We start from the raw sequence: 16,732 nt of genomic DNA on the forward strand, positions 1-16,732 counted from the left end.
CCACTTCTGGTAGAGAAGGTCGTTCCTCTGAGGCAGACTGCTTGGGAGACCAGAGGATTTGAATAACAGATTAAAAACAGTTTGGCCAGGAACTTTTTAGGCAAAGCTGATCCTTCCAAGTCTTGTGCTACAAGACAGAGACCTATGACATCCAGATTTTGACCTACAAAACTCTGCACATGGTTGTAACTTCCCCCATGGATCCAGGGTACACAAGAGTCACAGAAAATCACTTCCACTCATACTTGCATACAATGCATAAGGAAAAATGACTGGTCAGGGATTTCTGTCTGGTCTCAAGTACTGTCTGTAGGTGTGTGAGTTCAGTAAAACCTAAGGTTCCTGTTGGCAGGTGGGTGATGGAGCAGGAGTGGGCAGCTCCCAAAGCCATTGGTGCTGTGCCAGGGGCAGGACCAGCCCATCTATCTGCTCTCTAGGTCCAGCTGGTCATCCCCAGGCAGGGCAGGTACGTGAATGAGGAGACTCAAAGCATCCTAGAGACACCTTGGTGCTTGATTCAATTTGATGGGTTTTAGAGATGAGAAGGAACCCAAATCAGCATTAGATTGGAAGATATGGGTAATGTCAGGGATTTGTTGAATGTTTTGCATTTACATCTTCTCTACATATTAATTGAAATGATAGTCCAAGAGCTGCTTAATCTGGGACAGATTCTCTTTTTTTTCTTCTACTAGTATTTTCAGTCTTCTTTGAAAGCATCCTTGTCTTTGTTGATTTATTTGTGTGCTTTCTTTGCACAGAAGGTAAAAGCTGGATTGATTTTTAATGTGTTATTCCACTGCAAGATCTTACTGATTTTTTTATGGAGCTTTTACACCTAAAAAAAACCCCTGCCACACCATGGAAAGCAATTAAAAAAAAAAAGGAATAAAAATCCACCTATCTGCTTTTCCATTCTGCTTCTGGAATTTACCCTCCAAAATTAATTTAGACTGTGCAGGCCCTGAAGAAGATCCTGTTACTCTAAGCAAAGCTGGAATAGGCTACTTATTGTTCTAGGCCACTGGTATTCCCCTTTCTCAGACATTGCCTGCAGAAATAACGAGCAGCTTAAACAGGGCTCTCTTTTCAAACTGTCAACAGCTTGAGTTCCCCATTTAAGCACTCTGGCATCAGGGCACCCTGAAGCCAGGCAATGTTAGCAGGAAAGCAGAATTAATGCAGAACAAGAAAAGCCTGCAGGGAGGGAGAGGCCCCTTGTGCAGGGTGAAGTGCAGCAGTGCTGTGCAACACTGAGATCCAGGGCTCTGCAAAGCCCCACTCGTTTGTGCCTTTGACCACCAAAGACAGGGTCTCATTCCCACACTTCCCATTGTGCCATGGGGGCAGCATTTAATGAACAAGGCCCATATCTGCTGGTGCAACCCTTCCCCCCCTCTGTGGGACAATATTCTGGGGGGGAGTCTGGTAATAGAATCATAGAATGGTTTGGGTTGGAAGGGACCTCAAAAACCACCCAGTTCCAGCCCCTCTGCCATGGGCAGGGACACACAGCTCTCACTAGAACTGGAGGTTTGAAGTGCCATTCAATTTGGCCTTGGACACTTCCAGGGATGGGGCATCCACAGTTCCTCTGACACGTCCCAGAGCATTGCCAGCAGGTTGAGGAGGGTGATCCTGCCCCTCTGCTCAGCCCTGGAGCGCTGTGCCCTGCTCTGGGCTGCTCAAGAGGGACATGGAGCTCCAGGAGTGAGTCAGCAAAGGGCAACAGAGTTGATCCAGGAACAGGAACACATCTCTCAGGCTGATGGAGCTGGGCCTGTTCAGCCTTGAGAAGAAACCATTGAGAGGGACTCAGTCAATGTCTGTGAGCATCTGAAGGGAGGGTGTCAGGAAGATGGACCCAGGCTCTTATTGGCGGTGCTGAGCAAGAGACAATGGGCAGAAATCGATGCACAGGAGGTTCCACCTGAACATGAAGAACTCCTTTACTGTGCAGTGACTGCAGACCAGAACAGATTTCTCAGAAATGGTCTGGAGTTTCCCCTCCGTGAAGGTGTCCAAGAACCATCTGGATGCAATCCTGTGCCACGTGCTCTGAGGTGACCCTGCTTAAGCAGGAAGGTTGGACAAGAACCAACACTGTGGTCCCAGCCCAAGCTGTTCTGTGAAGGTGTCCCTGGAGCCTTCTCTTCTCCAGGCTGAACAGCCCTGACTCCCCCAGCCTTTCCCTGTAACAGGTCTGGCAGGCATTTTACCCCTGTTAAAAGGGGACACCCTCTCCAAGGGCCTCATGCTATCAGCTCCTCAGGCTTTCCAACCACAAGCACCCAGGGATGCCTCTCCCAGGAAGCAAACCCCCCCCCAGGGCAAAACAACGGAGGTGACAAGAGGGATGCTCTGCCCCCTCCACCCTCCAACCACCACCTCCCCAGCCGCCCAAATTTCTTTCAGCCTTTCCTTCTGGCTCATTGCGCAGCTGTCGCAGAGAAAGCAGTGACAGGTTGAAGGCGGGGGGAGAGGGAGGTGCCGGAGGTGCCGGAGGGAAGCGCAGTCTCGGCATTCCCGGCATCTCCATCCCGTCGCTGGCCGGGAGCCGCCCCCGCGCGGCCGCCAGTGCAGGGGGCGGCCCGGGGGGAGTTGTCCCTCGGCCCCCGCCCCCGGAGGCGCGGCCCGAACCTCGCAAGGGTAGAAAGGGCCGGGCGGGGGGCGCAGCGGCAGAGCCTGGAGCGCAGGGCCCACGCTGCCGGCATGGCTCTGGATTTTCTGGCGGGATGCGTCGGCGGTGAGTGCCGGCGTCTGCGGGGGGAGAAAAATAATCATTAAAAACGGTGCGGAAGGGGGAGAAAAAGGGGAAAGGAAAGAGAGGGAGAAGGGGGTGAGAGGAAAATAGTTATATAAAAATAAGCAGAAAAATAGCTAAAAAAGAAAAGGGAATTAAGGGGAGAAACATGAAAAGGTAGGAAATAGAGAAGAGGCGGAGAAGGGGATAGAGAGAAATGTTTTTAAAATGCGGAAGAAAGGCAGGCAGGTCGGCGAGGAGGGCCGGGCGCGGCGCTGTTATTTTGGGAGCGGAGGATGGTGCGGGGCGATGAGAGCGGCCCCGCTGCCGCAGGGGCCGGGCCCGGGCCGGGGCAGCTCCCGGGGGTTCCGGTGCCGGGTCCGCACCGAGCCCCCCCGGCCCTGCCGCAGTGCCGGGGCTGGGAGGAGCGGGGGATGGGGACGGGGACAGGGGTCTGGGGCGAGCACAGGGGCAGCGGGGCGATGGGAACCCCGACCTGAGCACAGCGACCCCGGGCAGGTTTAAGATGGAGAGGGGCGAACACGGACGCGCGTCCTGCGCTCCCCGCGCATCTGCGGCCGGCCTGCGCCTGCTATATTTAGCAGCTGCTAAATTGTGTTCAGGAGTCTTATTCCCGCGTCTTCTCGCGTATTTGCGCTTGCTGTTTTTCTTGCCAACCTGGCAAACATGTTTTAAATTCCTTTTTTCGCCGTCTCTCTGATTTCATCCTAGTGCTCCTTGCCTTGCTAGGGTTCCCTCGGGGTCAGCCGCCCCGCTGGCTTTTCCGTGCCGAACACAGTGCACGTTGCTGCTTTTCTATCTTGGGCTGTGTCGCCGCCGTGCTGGCCTTAAACAACCTGGGCTGCACCGTCCTGGGGTAGGCCCCGTGCAGGGAGGGCAGCTCTGCTCCCTCAGGGATGTGGGAAGGGGCTTCCCCAGACAGGGAGGGCAGCTCTGCTCCCTCAGGGATGTGGGAAGGGGCTTCCCCAGACAGGGAGGGCAGCTCTGCTCCCTCAGGGATGTGGGAAGGGGCTTCCCCAGACAGGGAGGGCAGCTCTGCTCCCTCAGGGATGTGGGAAGGGGCTTCCCCAGACAGGGAGGGCAGCTCTGCTCCCTCAGGGATGTGGGAAGGGGCTTCCCCAGACAGGGAGGGCAGCTCTGCTCCCTCAGGGATGTGGGAAGGGGCTTCCCCAGACAGGGAGGGCAGCTCTGCTCCCTCAGGGATGTGGGAAGGGGCTTCCCCAGACAGGGAGGGCAGCTCTGCTCCCTCAGGGATGTGGGAAGGGGCTTCCCCAGACAGGGAGGGCAGCTCTGCTCCCTCAGGGATGTGGGAAGGGGCTTCCCCAGACAGGGAGGGCAGCTCTGCTCCCTCAGGGATGTGGGAAGGGGCTTCCCCAGACAGGGAGGGCAGCTCTGCTCCCTCAGGGATACGAGAAGGGGCTTCCCTGGACACGGAGGGCAGCTCTGCTCCCTCAGGGATGTGGGAAGGGGCGCGGATGCTCTCGTAGCTCTCGCTGTTGTCAGCGGTCATTGCAGGGATTGCTGGGTCACAGAAGTGCAGGGCCAGAGGATTCAGCTCCAGCCTGTGTGTGCACAATGCCTGTGTTCAGATTGGTGTAAGTAATAGGCCTGCATGTGGCTTCTAAAAAGTTCTTTGATGCTAGAATAAAGCAGAGGTTTTCAGTAGTGTGCGGTCCCTCTGCAGGTGCTGCTGGAAAGGCTGTTCCAGATTCCATTAATGCTGAGAGCATTAGTGCTCTGCTGCCTTCAGAGATGTTTACATGTTTTCTGTGCCTGCACAGAGCGATCTGTACATGGAATATTGTGTTTTAGAGGCATTTTCTGCCCCCTGGACTTGCCTTGAGCTGAGGCCGGGAGTCACGGCTGCACACTCCATATGGTGTGGCACAGTCTGTGGTCACAGCTCAACCCCTGCCTGGGGCTCAGAGCTTGCCTGGGAAGCATAAAGGCACCTGGTACTGGCCTGAAGGACTGAACTGTAGATCTCTTATCTCCTGGCTTGGTAGGATGCTCTTTGACTGGTTTGCTAACCATGTTGTGCACTCACACCTCAGGCTGGTGGTTCTGCTGTAGCCCCAGAGCCAGGAAGAAACTTCAGAGTAATAACCATGGCATTTCATTTCAGGTGCTGCTGGTGTGCTGGTGGGACACCCTTTTGACACTGTTAAGGTGGGTTCATTATGAAATATATTTTCCTCTAAGTAGAAAACTTAGTTTCTCCAAGCAAAAAAGTTCCCAGACACTGTAGGAGTGTAAATCTGTGTGGGAAAGCTTGGAACAACCCTCTACAGTTAGTGTTTTAGATTCTTCAATCTCCAACTCTTCAGAAGTGAAAACTTAATAACATAAACCTTGGCCTTAAACTGCAAGTTCAGTGCAGTAACAATGTCATATTTGGAAATACAGCTTTGCATTGAAGTAAATTTTGCTCTAAGCTTGCTTCTCTGCGGCTGTTCAACACTAACTGCTGAAACTGCCTCTCCCTGCACTTGTAACTCAGACCCACTTTGTTAGTATGTTGAAAGGTTGGTGTTTTGTTTTCCCCTCAAGCTCTGCTATTACTCCTTAATTCGTAGCACTAGGTGGAAGTCAATAAAAATCCACAGTATGGAGCTTGTCTGGGGGCTGTTTCCTCCAAGTATTATTATATATTTTTGTAACTTTCCAAGTAAAAATTGGTTTTCTGATGGTTAGTTGTGTGTGTTACACGTACTTCAGCTATTTTAAGTACAAGATTTGAGATCTCCTTGGAGGGTCCCTCAGGCAGGGCTCTCAGAAGCCCAAGCCCATTTTCCAGAACAGAATGACAATTTGAGTCATCTTTTGGCAGCCTTATCCCAAGCCTTGCAGTGCAGAATGGAAGGGATATCAGTGTATTCCCTGCTCAAGTAATCCATCAGGTCACTTGACTGCAGCAGACAGCATGCCACGTAGTAGATCTATATTTGGAACACCTGTACCTTGCTGAATTTAGATATGCAAAGGCTGTGGGCTGATAGTGTTACCCAGGACCCCAGCACATTCTGTATTCCAGCACATGGTTAATTCAATACAGAATTCCTGACTTAGTGGATACTGATCCTCCTTGCAAGCTGCTCAAACAGTAAAATCTGTCTTTTTGTTGCTCAGAATGTGGAACATTTGACAGTTAAATAATTCAGCTGAATTCTAGAATATATTTTCAGGAATAGCATCATCCAGACTTGCACAATTTTTATTATGGTGGTACAGGGCCAGCTGTCTTTTTCTCTCCCACCCTGCCAAGTTTTACATGCTTAACTGAAGGTGATCAATCATTTCATTGAATCCAGTAAAACTGCTAAAATTCTATGCTCAGACTAAAGGTAACCACGTGTGGGCTTATTAGTTGGTGATTTCTTTGTTTTGTTTTTCTCTTTAAAGTGGAGCAGCTTCTATTGCATGAAGCTAAACATTTAACTGTAAAAACTGGGGCTCCCATGCTGGTTTCAGCAGATGTATCATTGGAAAATAGATTTATCAGCCTGGGAAAAAAGCATCTTACTTCACAATAGAGCAAATAATTTGTTTTCAAATGTTTTATGAAATCCAGTGTGACACATTATATTTTCCTATCCTTTAGAAGGTATTGTACTTGTTTATCTCTATTTTGTTAAAACAAATACTAATGTTTGTACTATTAGCTGGCATAGCCACCACTGTATGTGGAAAAACTAACCACCCTTTGAGGAAAAAAAAAAAAAAAGACATTGCATAACTTGTGTATGTATATGTGTTAATTCTTAACTTTTTTATTGTTCTGCAGTGTTTAAAGGGCTAGCTGCTAGTCACCTTAGACTGTGCATTTTTAATATAATTGAACAATGGGAAACCTGCTTAGATAAGCCAAAGTTTTACATCTGCCTTGACATTTAAGCTCTTTTGTTTTTTTTTGGCTGGTGCTGGTGTTTCACAGAGCTGGGAGGGGGATGGTGGGACACACAGGGAGACATTAAGCTGCTGAAGTCACCCTGCAAAACCTGCAACTGAGCAGCTCTCAGAACTGGCAAACTCTTTATCCCTGGTTTGTTGATGTAATGTATAAAATTGCTTTTTTGCTTTTAACTGCCTTTACTTTCTGAGCTAGGGGCTGTCTTCATTAACAGCAAAAGTGTTACTTTGTTGTAGATGACAGATAAGCCTCATCACGGGAGAGTTACCTAGTAAGTATAGCCCAGGTGAACACTTCTGTTTCTCTCAGTCTTAATTTATTCCCAAATGTATTAGTTCAAGTAAAGAACTGAAAGACTTATGAAGCTTTTTCCCTTTTTAATTTTAAACTGATGTGTCCCTCTTCTACAGCTATGGCATGGAGGGAGCGGGGTTTAAATATCCCTTTTTTTTAAAATGTTTTTTTCAGTTTTATTCTGAACCTTCTTTCTGCTATGCATTTCTGGCTGTGTACATTCCCACACACAGTGCCTCTAAAACCAAATCTCAGGCACACTGCTGCTGAGGGCTTATCCACTACATATTCTTGGATGATGTTTTCATTGCTCAAATACTTCTGAAGTCACTGATTTCCCACATTATTAAATGCTTGGACTGTTTTGAAGATGTAGTGCTTTGGGTTTCTTTATTTAGTCTTGAGTGCCTTTATGCAAGTCTTCAGTGATGTGAAATTACTGGGTGTTATTAGTGGAGCAAAAGCCTTAGTAACAGTGTTTTCCCATAAGAAGGTTATTGGGCAATGAAGGGAACAGGTGGATAAACTTTGCACATGATTCATCTTTCCTACAGTTGTACACACTAAGGAGCTTGTTGAATATGGCATTAACACACATGAAAATGCGAGTTTTATGTGCACTCATTGCCATACGTGGCAGTTTGCTGATGTGGGTACCCTTGTGTGACCAGCACTGTGCTCAAAAGAAAGAGGATTTTCATTCTTAGACCTGGGGAGTCAGTACTCTAAATATTCTACCCTACAGCAAAGCTTAATTGGTTAATATTTCATAAATTATTTAGACAAAAATAGAGGGAGCCGTATGGCACTAGGAAATTCAGCCCATAGATATGGCTAATTCTAAACTATTCAACACAAGCAGAAAAGATAAAGTAAGAAGGTTTCTAAGCTGCAAATCCCCCAAAGCCCTTACGTGTGGAAGGCACAGGCAAGGTCTGAAAAAATAACAGTAAATTCTAAATGGAGTAAAACCTTTGTTTGTGCAGTTGTGACAGCTTGTTAAGATCTGCCTTTGCTTATGGACCTGCTTCTTGAACAGCTTTGACAGTCTGCCTGCCCCCAAAAGTCACTGGAAGTGACAGAGGGTTTATTTTTCTTTGAATCCCACTGTAATCCTGCTTTTAACGCTGAGATGTTGCAAGACCCAAGGTGATCTCAGCCTCCCACTATGGCTAGCATACACTAATGTACATACTAAAACAACACTGAAAACTAAAGTTCTGATTTACAAAGCATGAAATAGCATGTTGTAGGAAAAACACTAAAACTGTCCATTTCTTTTTGCTTTGAAGAAAGCTACCCTGAATATAGGATTCTGACAAACCACCTCCATAAATCATTTTCTAGACACACAGATGGGCAGTCTTTCATTGCTGTGGTGGTGGTGTTTTTTATTACTTTATGCAACCATGAAAAAAAATTAAGGTCAGGAATCTTTCACATAGATGTAATTTTTTTTTCTTTTGCTCAGAATAAGAGACTGAAATTTTTTGCCCTGGAGTAGCAGCAGCAGCATTACAGGGTTTATAAGCTTCTTTTCTGAAGATCATTGCATCCCTCCATGTGGGAGGTCAAACACAGATTTATAATTTCATCAGTCTAGTGAAATCAACTTATTTCATTGCTAAGTGTAGAGCTTTGACTGAGCTAGGTAGAACTGAGACTCTTTTAAAGTGTGCTGAGGGCAAATAAGCATGAAAAAACAGAAGTGAAATTTTCCATTATAGGTTAAAAAGCATCCAGAAAAGGGATCTCCTAAGAGCAGCAGCTACAGTAGCATTTATCTCTCCAGCTGTTTTGGAAAAGTTAATGGATTGCTGACATTCAAAGGTTTGAAGCAGCTACACCCTCACCAATTGTTTGCATTCAGCAGGCTAAAAAGCTAAACCAGACTAAAATTTAAAAGGACAAATGGCTTTTTACTCCTTCCCTTATGCAAAGACAGACATTTTAAGAGTCACTGCCCAGCTACCCTCTGGAAAAAAAAAATTAGATCTCAATGAATGCCCCAAATCTGGCATTTAGAAACACTATGGGTATTATAGAAAGTTTCCATCCCTTTAAAATTTTCCCAATCTCATGCTTGACTTGAAAATAATTTTTTAATTAAATTGTCTCAGGTTTGCACAGGTATTCCTTAGTGTGAACAGAAGTATTCTTGGCAGGTAAAGAAAGTCCCTATTGTAGCCTGCACTGGAAAGCATCTGTTTGAAATTCTAGATGTCAATGTACCCTTCCACTTATTGGTTTGCTAATACTTACAGGAAGTTAATGATCCTCTTCCCCTCATGTTTTCACCCCCTAACTTAATTGAAAGCACTTACACAAGATTATTCAAATTATTGTGCCACATGTGGCATTCCAGTGTCCAGCCTGTGCTCTTGCATTTGCATTGCTATAGAAAATCTCCACATAGGTACCAGACAGTAGCTTACCCTTTAGGCTGTTCCTGATGTACAAATTGGTATCTCACACAACTTTTTATAGGTCCGTCTGCAAGTTCAAAATGTAGAGAAACCTCTCTACCGTGGGACTTTCCATTGCTTTCAGTCCATCATAAAGCAAGAATCTGTAAGTACAAAATTATTGCTTTGTGTATTTTTTTTAATCTTTGTGTATTTTGGCTCAGGAGGGTGGGAAAGCTGTTGAAAACAAAGCTGATAAATGTTGAAGATCAAGAGATAAAGCATGCTCTGAACCTCCCCTCACCGTAGGGCAGATATTGTAGTCAGAACTTTGCCAGAAACTTTGGGGAGAAGATCACTAAGTCAGAGGATGGTCTTTTGAGGCTAACTTCTTTAATAAAATAAGAAGTTATTTAATTAACTAGTTTTCTGAGAATTTAAGCAATGAATGAAGAAATTTGTGAGTGTTTTTGCTGCTGCTGAAACTTTAGGACCATTGTTAAAAAGTTTGCTTCAGGCTTTAAGTGAGCTATTTTAAAAGTATAAAATTTGCCAGAGAACTGATCTCTGGGTGGAGTAAGATTTTTTTTCTGAATGTGTCCAATTATATTTTTGTACTGCTAGATTGCTTAGATGTTTGTGTCCTAGGCAGAGATGAAACTCTTATTACAAAACAAGGTGGTCCTGATGGGGTACAAGGGAGAGCCAGCAAGGCTGTGTTCTGCACTTTGAGAAGGTTATCCACACCACTGCTAAAAAGGGTTTTTCCTCCCTTCTTCCATTAGGCTTTTGGACTCTATAAAGGTATTGGGTCACCAATGATGGGACTTACATTCATTAACGCGCTGGTGTTCGGTGTGCAAGGAAACACCCTTCGTGCTCTGGGCAAAGACACTCCTCTGAACCAGTTCATTGCAGGCTCAGCAGCTGGGGCCATCCAGTGTGTCATCTGCTGCCCCATGGAGCTGGCAAAGACAAGGATGCAGCTTCAAGGAACGGGAGAATACAAACTAAAAACAAAGAACTACAAAAATTCTCTGGACTGTTTGATCAAAATCTATCAGAAGGAAGGGCTGAGGGGCATCAACAGGGGCATGGTCTCTACCTTCATAAGAGAAACTCCAAGCTTTGGCTTTTACTTCCTCACCTATGACTGCATGACTCGGTACTTGGGCTGTGAGGCCGAGGACAGCTATGTCATTCCCAAGCTGCTGTTTTCTGGAGGGATGTCTGGCATCGTGTCCTGGCTCTCCACCTACCCCATGGATGTGATCAAGTCGCGGCTCCAGGCCGACGGCGTCGGGGGCGTCACGCAGTACAGCGGCATCCTGGACTGCATCCGCAAGAGCTACCACGAGGAGGGCTGGAGGGTGTTCACCAGGGGCCTCACCTCCACGCTTCTCCGTGCTTTTCCTGTCAATGCAGCCACCTTTGCCACTGTCACTGTGTTCCTGATGTACATGAAGTCAGAGGACAGCCTTCCCGAATGTGAGCCGGCTCCGGTAATCCCTCAGCCTTCCAGTTTGTGAACCTTCTCTCCCTGTTCTCCCCATCCAAAGCCCAGCTGGTTGGGTTTTGTGAAACATGAACACTTGACCCACACAGGTAGTGTAGATTTATGCTATCTGTATAAAGAATTCCTAAATGTATCAAATTGGGATTTCATCTCACTACTTGTATAAGCAGTATCTTGCCTTATTCAAGACTCCACATCTAGTAGTATTCATGTAAAAGGGGGACCTGCACTTAGAAAGTTGCTGTTGTGGCTCCAGAAGAGGCTCTGGAGAGTGTTCTAGCACCAGAAATCAAGTTTTCTTTCACTCAGGTTCTGAATGACTGAGTTGAGTTGAATGCAGAAATGTTTTCATGAAAGAAATACTCATTTTGTATGTGACAGGAGCCAGTGTGATCCTCTAAGGTGAAGAAGGGGGAAGAAGTTTGGTGGTGGAAGCATTTTGCAGGTAGCCCTGAACTGTAGAGGCATGGACTAGCATTCAGCTAGTCCTGTGTTTTAGTTTTCCTTTGCTTTTATATGTCAATGGTTTTAGTAGCAACTTTGTTCGTACTGATTTGTAAAAAACAAACAAACAAAAAAATTTGTACCTAAGTTACTCCCTGACCTTTCAGCTTTGAATAAATATCTTAAGCACAAAGTTAGCATCTGCACTCAAATGCACTTGTTCCTCAAATCTCAAGGCTTGTAAGGATTTAGGGAAACTCAAATCTAGTAGGACTGGTGTTGTTTGCCCTCACCTCTTTCTCATTTGGTGGGTGCACAGACTGCATTGAGTAGCTCAGTCTAATGGACTTTGTTCTCTGAAGTTAATGCAACTTTGCACCACTTCTCCCAACATGCCCCATAGCAGCCAGTGATGTACAGAAGTCAAAGTCCTGCCTGTGCTATTGCACAAAATGTTTGTGGGTGCAATGTTAGCTTAGCAGCCTGAAGTATCTTAGAAATATGTAAAATATCTAGGATTGGAGGTTTCATACCTTTCCAGAAAACAGGGGTGTAAGTGTCTGAAATGGTTACTGTTCAGTACACTTGCATTATGAATTTAAACAACACTGATTTTTATGTATTTAGTTACAGTGCTACTGGAAAGAAGACTGAAAAGGGTCTTAGAGAATTTTCTTGTTACATTAATCTGCTGTATTTTTTTTTTACCAGTCTGTTCAAGAAGAATTGAATTAGCCAAAGAGCTACAAAGAGTTATTTAAGATTTGAGCTAAAAGCTACACATATTTGGCACAAAGAGCCAGGAGGAAGGACTGTATGTGTGTGAGCAATGTTTTCAAACATATTAAACTAGTTCAGTAAGTACAACTTGTTACACTTTTGGTTGGGACAAGTGCAATATGTGTTTAATATATATGAATTTTCTAAAGAAGCGTTGTTTCATAGCATTTTGCACTGTAACAAAATATGCTGGAGAAACCTGTACAATTGGTATGTCTTTTTATACCTTGAAGGTATGGTGGATGTTTTAGTGCCTACTTGCACTGAGATTCAAATTGAATGTTAAATCTGTCTACTAAGCTGCATATGCACAACAAATCACAGCAAAGACCATTTACACCTTTGTACAGAAGTATGTCAATTCTTGTATATATATTGAGGGAATAAATTTTTTTAAAATTTTGCCTTTGATTGTTTGGAATTTGGGTTTTTTTTTTTATGTTTTACTCAGATGCTTTTTTGTGTCAAATCAAGCTTGCATGAGGATGGGGTTTCTGGTTTTTGCCAGGGAAAACTTGCTCTGTATCTGCCTTGTGTGCACCACTGAGAAGGGCAGGGCCTTGCTTTGGCTTAGGCTCCACCAAAGAAAGGAAGTTGCCTGACCTCACCTCTTTAAACTGACCTTTCCTCTTCTGAAAGAACAATCCTGCTTTTAGAGCCAAAGAGCTGCCCCTGTGCTTAGACACTTCCTCTTCTGCATTTGGTTCAATCTGTGCTGATCAGCCCCAAGGCTGCACAGCTGGGGAAGACAAGTCCTGGGTCCCTGCAGGGTCACATCCAAATCAAGAACCAGGTGTCCATAACCTCTCTGGGCAACATGTTCAGCACCTCACCACTCTCACAGAAAAGAATCTCTCCCAAAACCTCATCTTGACCCGCTCTCAGTTTGAAACTCTTACCTCTTATAACTCCACACCCTTGGAAAAAGTCCTTCTCCACCTTCTCTTCTTCACTTACAGAATTACCTGTAAGTCCCCTTTAGGTACTGGAAGGTGTCCCCAGAGCCTTCTCCTCTCCAGGCTGAACAGCCCCAATTCTCTCAGCCTGTCTTCAAAGGAGAGCTGCTCCAACCCTCTGACCATCCTTGTGTCCCTGCTCTGGCCTCGCTCCAGTAGGTTCCTGTCCTCCTCTTCAGAGGTTATTTCAGGTACTGGCTCCACTAGTTCATCTTAAAGGGCAGATACACGTGGCTGACACAAACCCTGTCAAGCATCATTTCCTGGCTCTGGAAACAGCAAGGCCACCTCCTCTCCACCTGACCATGGCCAGGGTCAGTTCCAGTCAAGTACCTTTTGTTCTCTCAGCAGGAACAACAATTATGTTCAACATTGAACTATGGAACAGAAACAAATACCTGGAATAAGCAAACAGTGTCTCCTTAGAAGACTAATATCATTAAAACAGAAAAGGGCTAAATAATGTTTTACTTGCAGTGCTTACTAAAGCATTCGTTCCAGAAATTCATCCATCTGGAACTTAAATAATCAGTAGCAGACACTGGATGTTACTCAACTAGCCTCTTCTCAGGCTTAAGTCAGCTTTCAGCCTAGTCTGATGTCACTTGCTTGAAATCCATGTGACTTCTAACTATTAAATCAAGCTAGACAACAGCCCCAGCCTTTTAAATCATGATACAATTCTTTTTCCTGATAGATTTTTGAGATGTGAGCCAATTCAGACAGAATTACCTGTCCTGGCTTCCCAGATCCTCTTTCCGCACCATTATCAAGCAGTTCCCAAATAACTGAAGGGATTAAGAAGGTAAAAATCCCTGAAAATGAAACTCACTATCAAGTTCTTCTGCCCTGTTCTTTCTTAAACTAGATGAGTCATGCCAGTTTTAAAAGTTACAGCCACAAACATGTCCAGTAAGGAAAAGAAGGGAAAGAAGTACCCATGTACTTTTGAATGTCAAGCATGTACTACTGCTTGACTAAGTTACCACAGTAGAACAACTAGTGTGAAATCTATTTATGAGGTCTGTAACATGACAAGATTTTTGTCCTCTCTGCTTTGTCTTTCTCTGCATATCTGCAGTGATGGGACAAGGGGTAGTGGCCTTTAGCTGAAAGAGGGCAGGTTGAGATTGGCTGTAAGGAAGAAATTCTTCACTGTGAGGGTGCTGAGGCCCTGGCACAGGTTGCCCAGAGAAGCTGTGGGTGCCCCACCCCTGGAAGTGTCCAAGGCCAGGCTGGATGGGGGTCTGAGAGATGGGGGTCTGGTCAAGTGAAAAGTGTCCCTGACCATGCCAGGGGGTATTGGAATTAGATGGAATTAGATGATCTTTAAGGCTCCTTCCAACCCATTCTGTGATAAAGCTTTCCATATGGTTCAGGTAAAGGGGTAGCAAGACATTCAAGAGATGAAAACCTGTCCTTTGCAGGTGCAGCACTGGCAGCATGCTGGGAAAAAGACTAAGACACAAATGTAAACATTGACCTTGCAAAGAAAAGAGGTGCATGTTCTTTAAAATGAAATGTATTTATTATTATGCTGGACAACATGTGTTAACAGTTTAATGTCAGCTGCTGTTAGCCCAACTTTTAATCCATGGATATTTAAAGAACAATTTAAAACCCAGAAGTGTGGCAAACACCATTAGATTAGCAGATTGTGCAGTTAAACCCCTCTTCTGCCACAAAAACAGGCAGAGAAAAGAGAAGGTTACCCAAGCCAACATGCCCTATCAAACACCACAGCCATGGAGACAGATGAAGGATCTGAGGGACTCTGGGGGCATAGCAAGAGATCAGGGAAGCAGAGAACTTGCTGGGCCAAACCTAAGGGAGACAGCCTTTGATATCAAGGGGAAGCAAACTGCTGCTTTCCATGTTCAGGAATTTATGTGTGTCCAGGGGAGACAAGCAGAGGAAAATGAGCCATTTTCATCTTCCCAGTGCAACTCTTTTGCAATTTTTGTATTAGTGTTGTCCTCACTAACTGCAAAAGTACTTGTCACCAACAGGAAAAAAGTGACATAATATGCACAGTAATACATAAGAGATACAGTAAAAGCTTTTCTACTTATAGTTTATTACTAGTTTTAACTGAGTTGACCTAGAAAGTGATTTTGAGCTGTATAGGTTCATCAATAAATAAACTGAAATAAAGGCAAGGTCTTCAGTGTACACTAATGCCCTATAGATTGATATAAATGGAAGAATGTCAAGTTCTAATGTTCACAAAATATCCTTAGGGTCTATAAAATGTAACTAACACAGTCAAATTGCTTAGTTATCATTCACTATCATAATTTATTATGACTGTTTTTCTTACTGAAAGAAGCACACTGCATTTTTATTGACAGTAAAATAGACTTTTACCATTTTAGCCACATCCATGTGTCAATCAATAAAACACTAAAATCATCATGAAGCCTGACCTCATGGTCTGCACCATTTCTTATATATATCAGAATAGAAAGAAGTGTTGCTCAAGTAATTTGACTTGGCCAGATTAAAGTTGGTGTTTATTTCAAACCAGAATATTCCTCTTCTAGGATCTGATCTATTATCTTAAGCAGAGAGTTATTGTAGATTAGGAATACTTCAGTGTTGCAATCCACCAGCCCATACACCTTCTTCCTTGTGAACTGGGGTATTTTCACTTAGGAAGAATCTATGAGAGGTGCTTTCAAACAGGCCAGTAATAAAGTTCAAACTTTTTAACTGCAGTTAAAGGAGGTAAATGTAATAACTATTTCTACCCTTAAATTAATCCAGGCAGTTTCCTGCTTCCCTGCCAGTTCTTAACTGAGAGACTGGACACATTTTCATTTCACAGTCTGGGAAAATTGAGATGAAATGCCCTGTCCCTAACCTATGCAGGAGGAAAAAATAAAAACTAGCAAACCAACCAACCACACAAGAGGAAAACCTAAAGACCTCCCATAAGTATTATTCCTTACAATCCATTTTCAAACCATAAACATTGTATGCCTTTAAAGCTATGGGAGTCAGTGGATTCACATAAATCCATTGGAGGTTCAGTCAAAGCAGCAGGTAAGACTGAAAACTGAAGGATTCTATATCAAAAGGCCAAATTTTCTGTTTGGCTGAGAAAAAAATACATGTGTTGAAAAATAAGTCAAAGCATAAGCTGCATGATGCCCCACATGTGAGGCAGTCAAAGCCTTTGTGAGCCAGAATTGGCACAGGCAAGATCAATGAGGTCCTTGGCAAGTCCACCTTGCAACTCCGAAGGACACCTGACTTTGTGAGCTCTCAAATCAAAACACCAACCAACAGTTTTCCACAATTTGTCTTGCAATCACTTCCCAAGATGAGATTTAGCCAAAGGACACTAGGAGCTATCACCAAGACCTTTTGTGTATGGATTTGCCACTGTTTAACAAGCAGTACACATAATATGCCACAGTCTTCACATGCTCTATAATTTATCTCAAAAGTCTTGGTTATTCACATTCTTCTGAAATTCATCTTTTCTGTGGGGCTGCTCCAAGGAGGAAAACAGGTTACTTGAGATCTCTGATGCCCTAAAGAGCAGCAATGCAGGACTCCAATGCAACATGGGTCCTGTTGTGCAGTCTCTGCAATGGCCTTGCACACATTATGAGCAGTTACAGACTGAAGCAAAGGCCCAAACTGCCTCAGAAGAAC

The 16,732-nt window shown here is 44.7% G+C and overlaps 1 protein-coding gene across 2 annotated transcripts; it reads left to right on the forward strand.

Annotated features, from left to right (window-relative positions):
* Positions 1–2,457: 2,457 nt before the first annotated feature.
* Positions 2,458–12,524, forward strand: SLC25A29 (solute carrier family 25 member 29). 2 transcript variants are annotated; one of them, XM_071426479.1, is made up of 5 exons: positions 2,460–2,746; positions 4,890–4,933; positions 6,911–6,945; positions 9,456–9,539; positions 10,159–12,524. In XM_071426479.1, the coding sequence occupies exon 5, from the start codon at positions 10,192–10,194 to the stop codon at positions 10,900–10,902; it is 711 nt and encodes a 236-aa protein (XP_071282580.1). In that variant the 5' UTR covers positions 2,460–2,746; positions 4,890–4,933; positions 6,911–6,945; positions 9,456–9,539; positions 10,159–10,191; the 3' UTR covers positions 10,903–12,524. The 2 variants fall into 2 exon arrangements, with proteins under 2 accessions (XP_071282579.1, XP_071282580.1); XM_071426478.1 differs by lacking the exon at positions 6,911–6,945 and having other exon boundaries at positions 2,458–2,746.
* The last annotated feature ends 4,208 nt before the right edge of the window (positions 12,525–16,732 follow it).

This window comes from Agelaius tricolor, unplaced genomic scaffold, assembly GCF_023055355.1.
Source record: "Agelaius tricolor isolate 1412-34295 unplaced genomic scaffold, bAgeTri1.0.p SCAF_5, whole genome shotgun sequence".
NCBI classification, from domain to species: Eukaryota; Metazoa; Chordata; class Aves; order Passeriformes; family Icteridae; genus Agelaius; species Agelaius tricolor.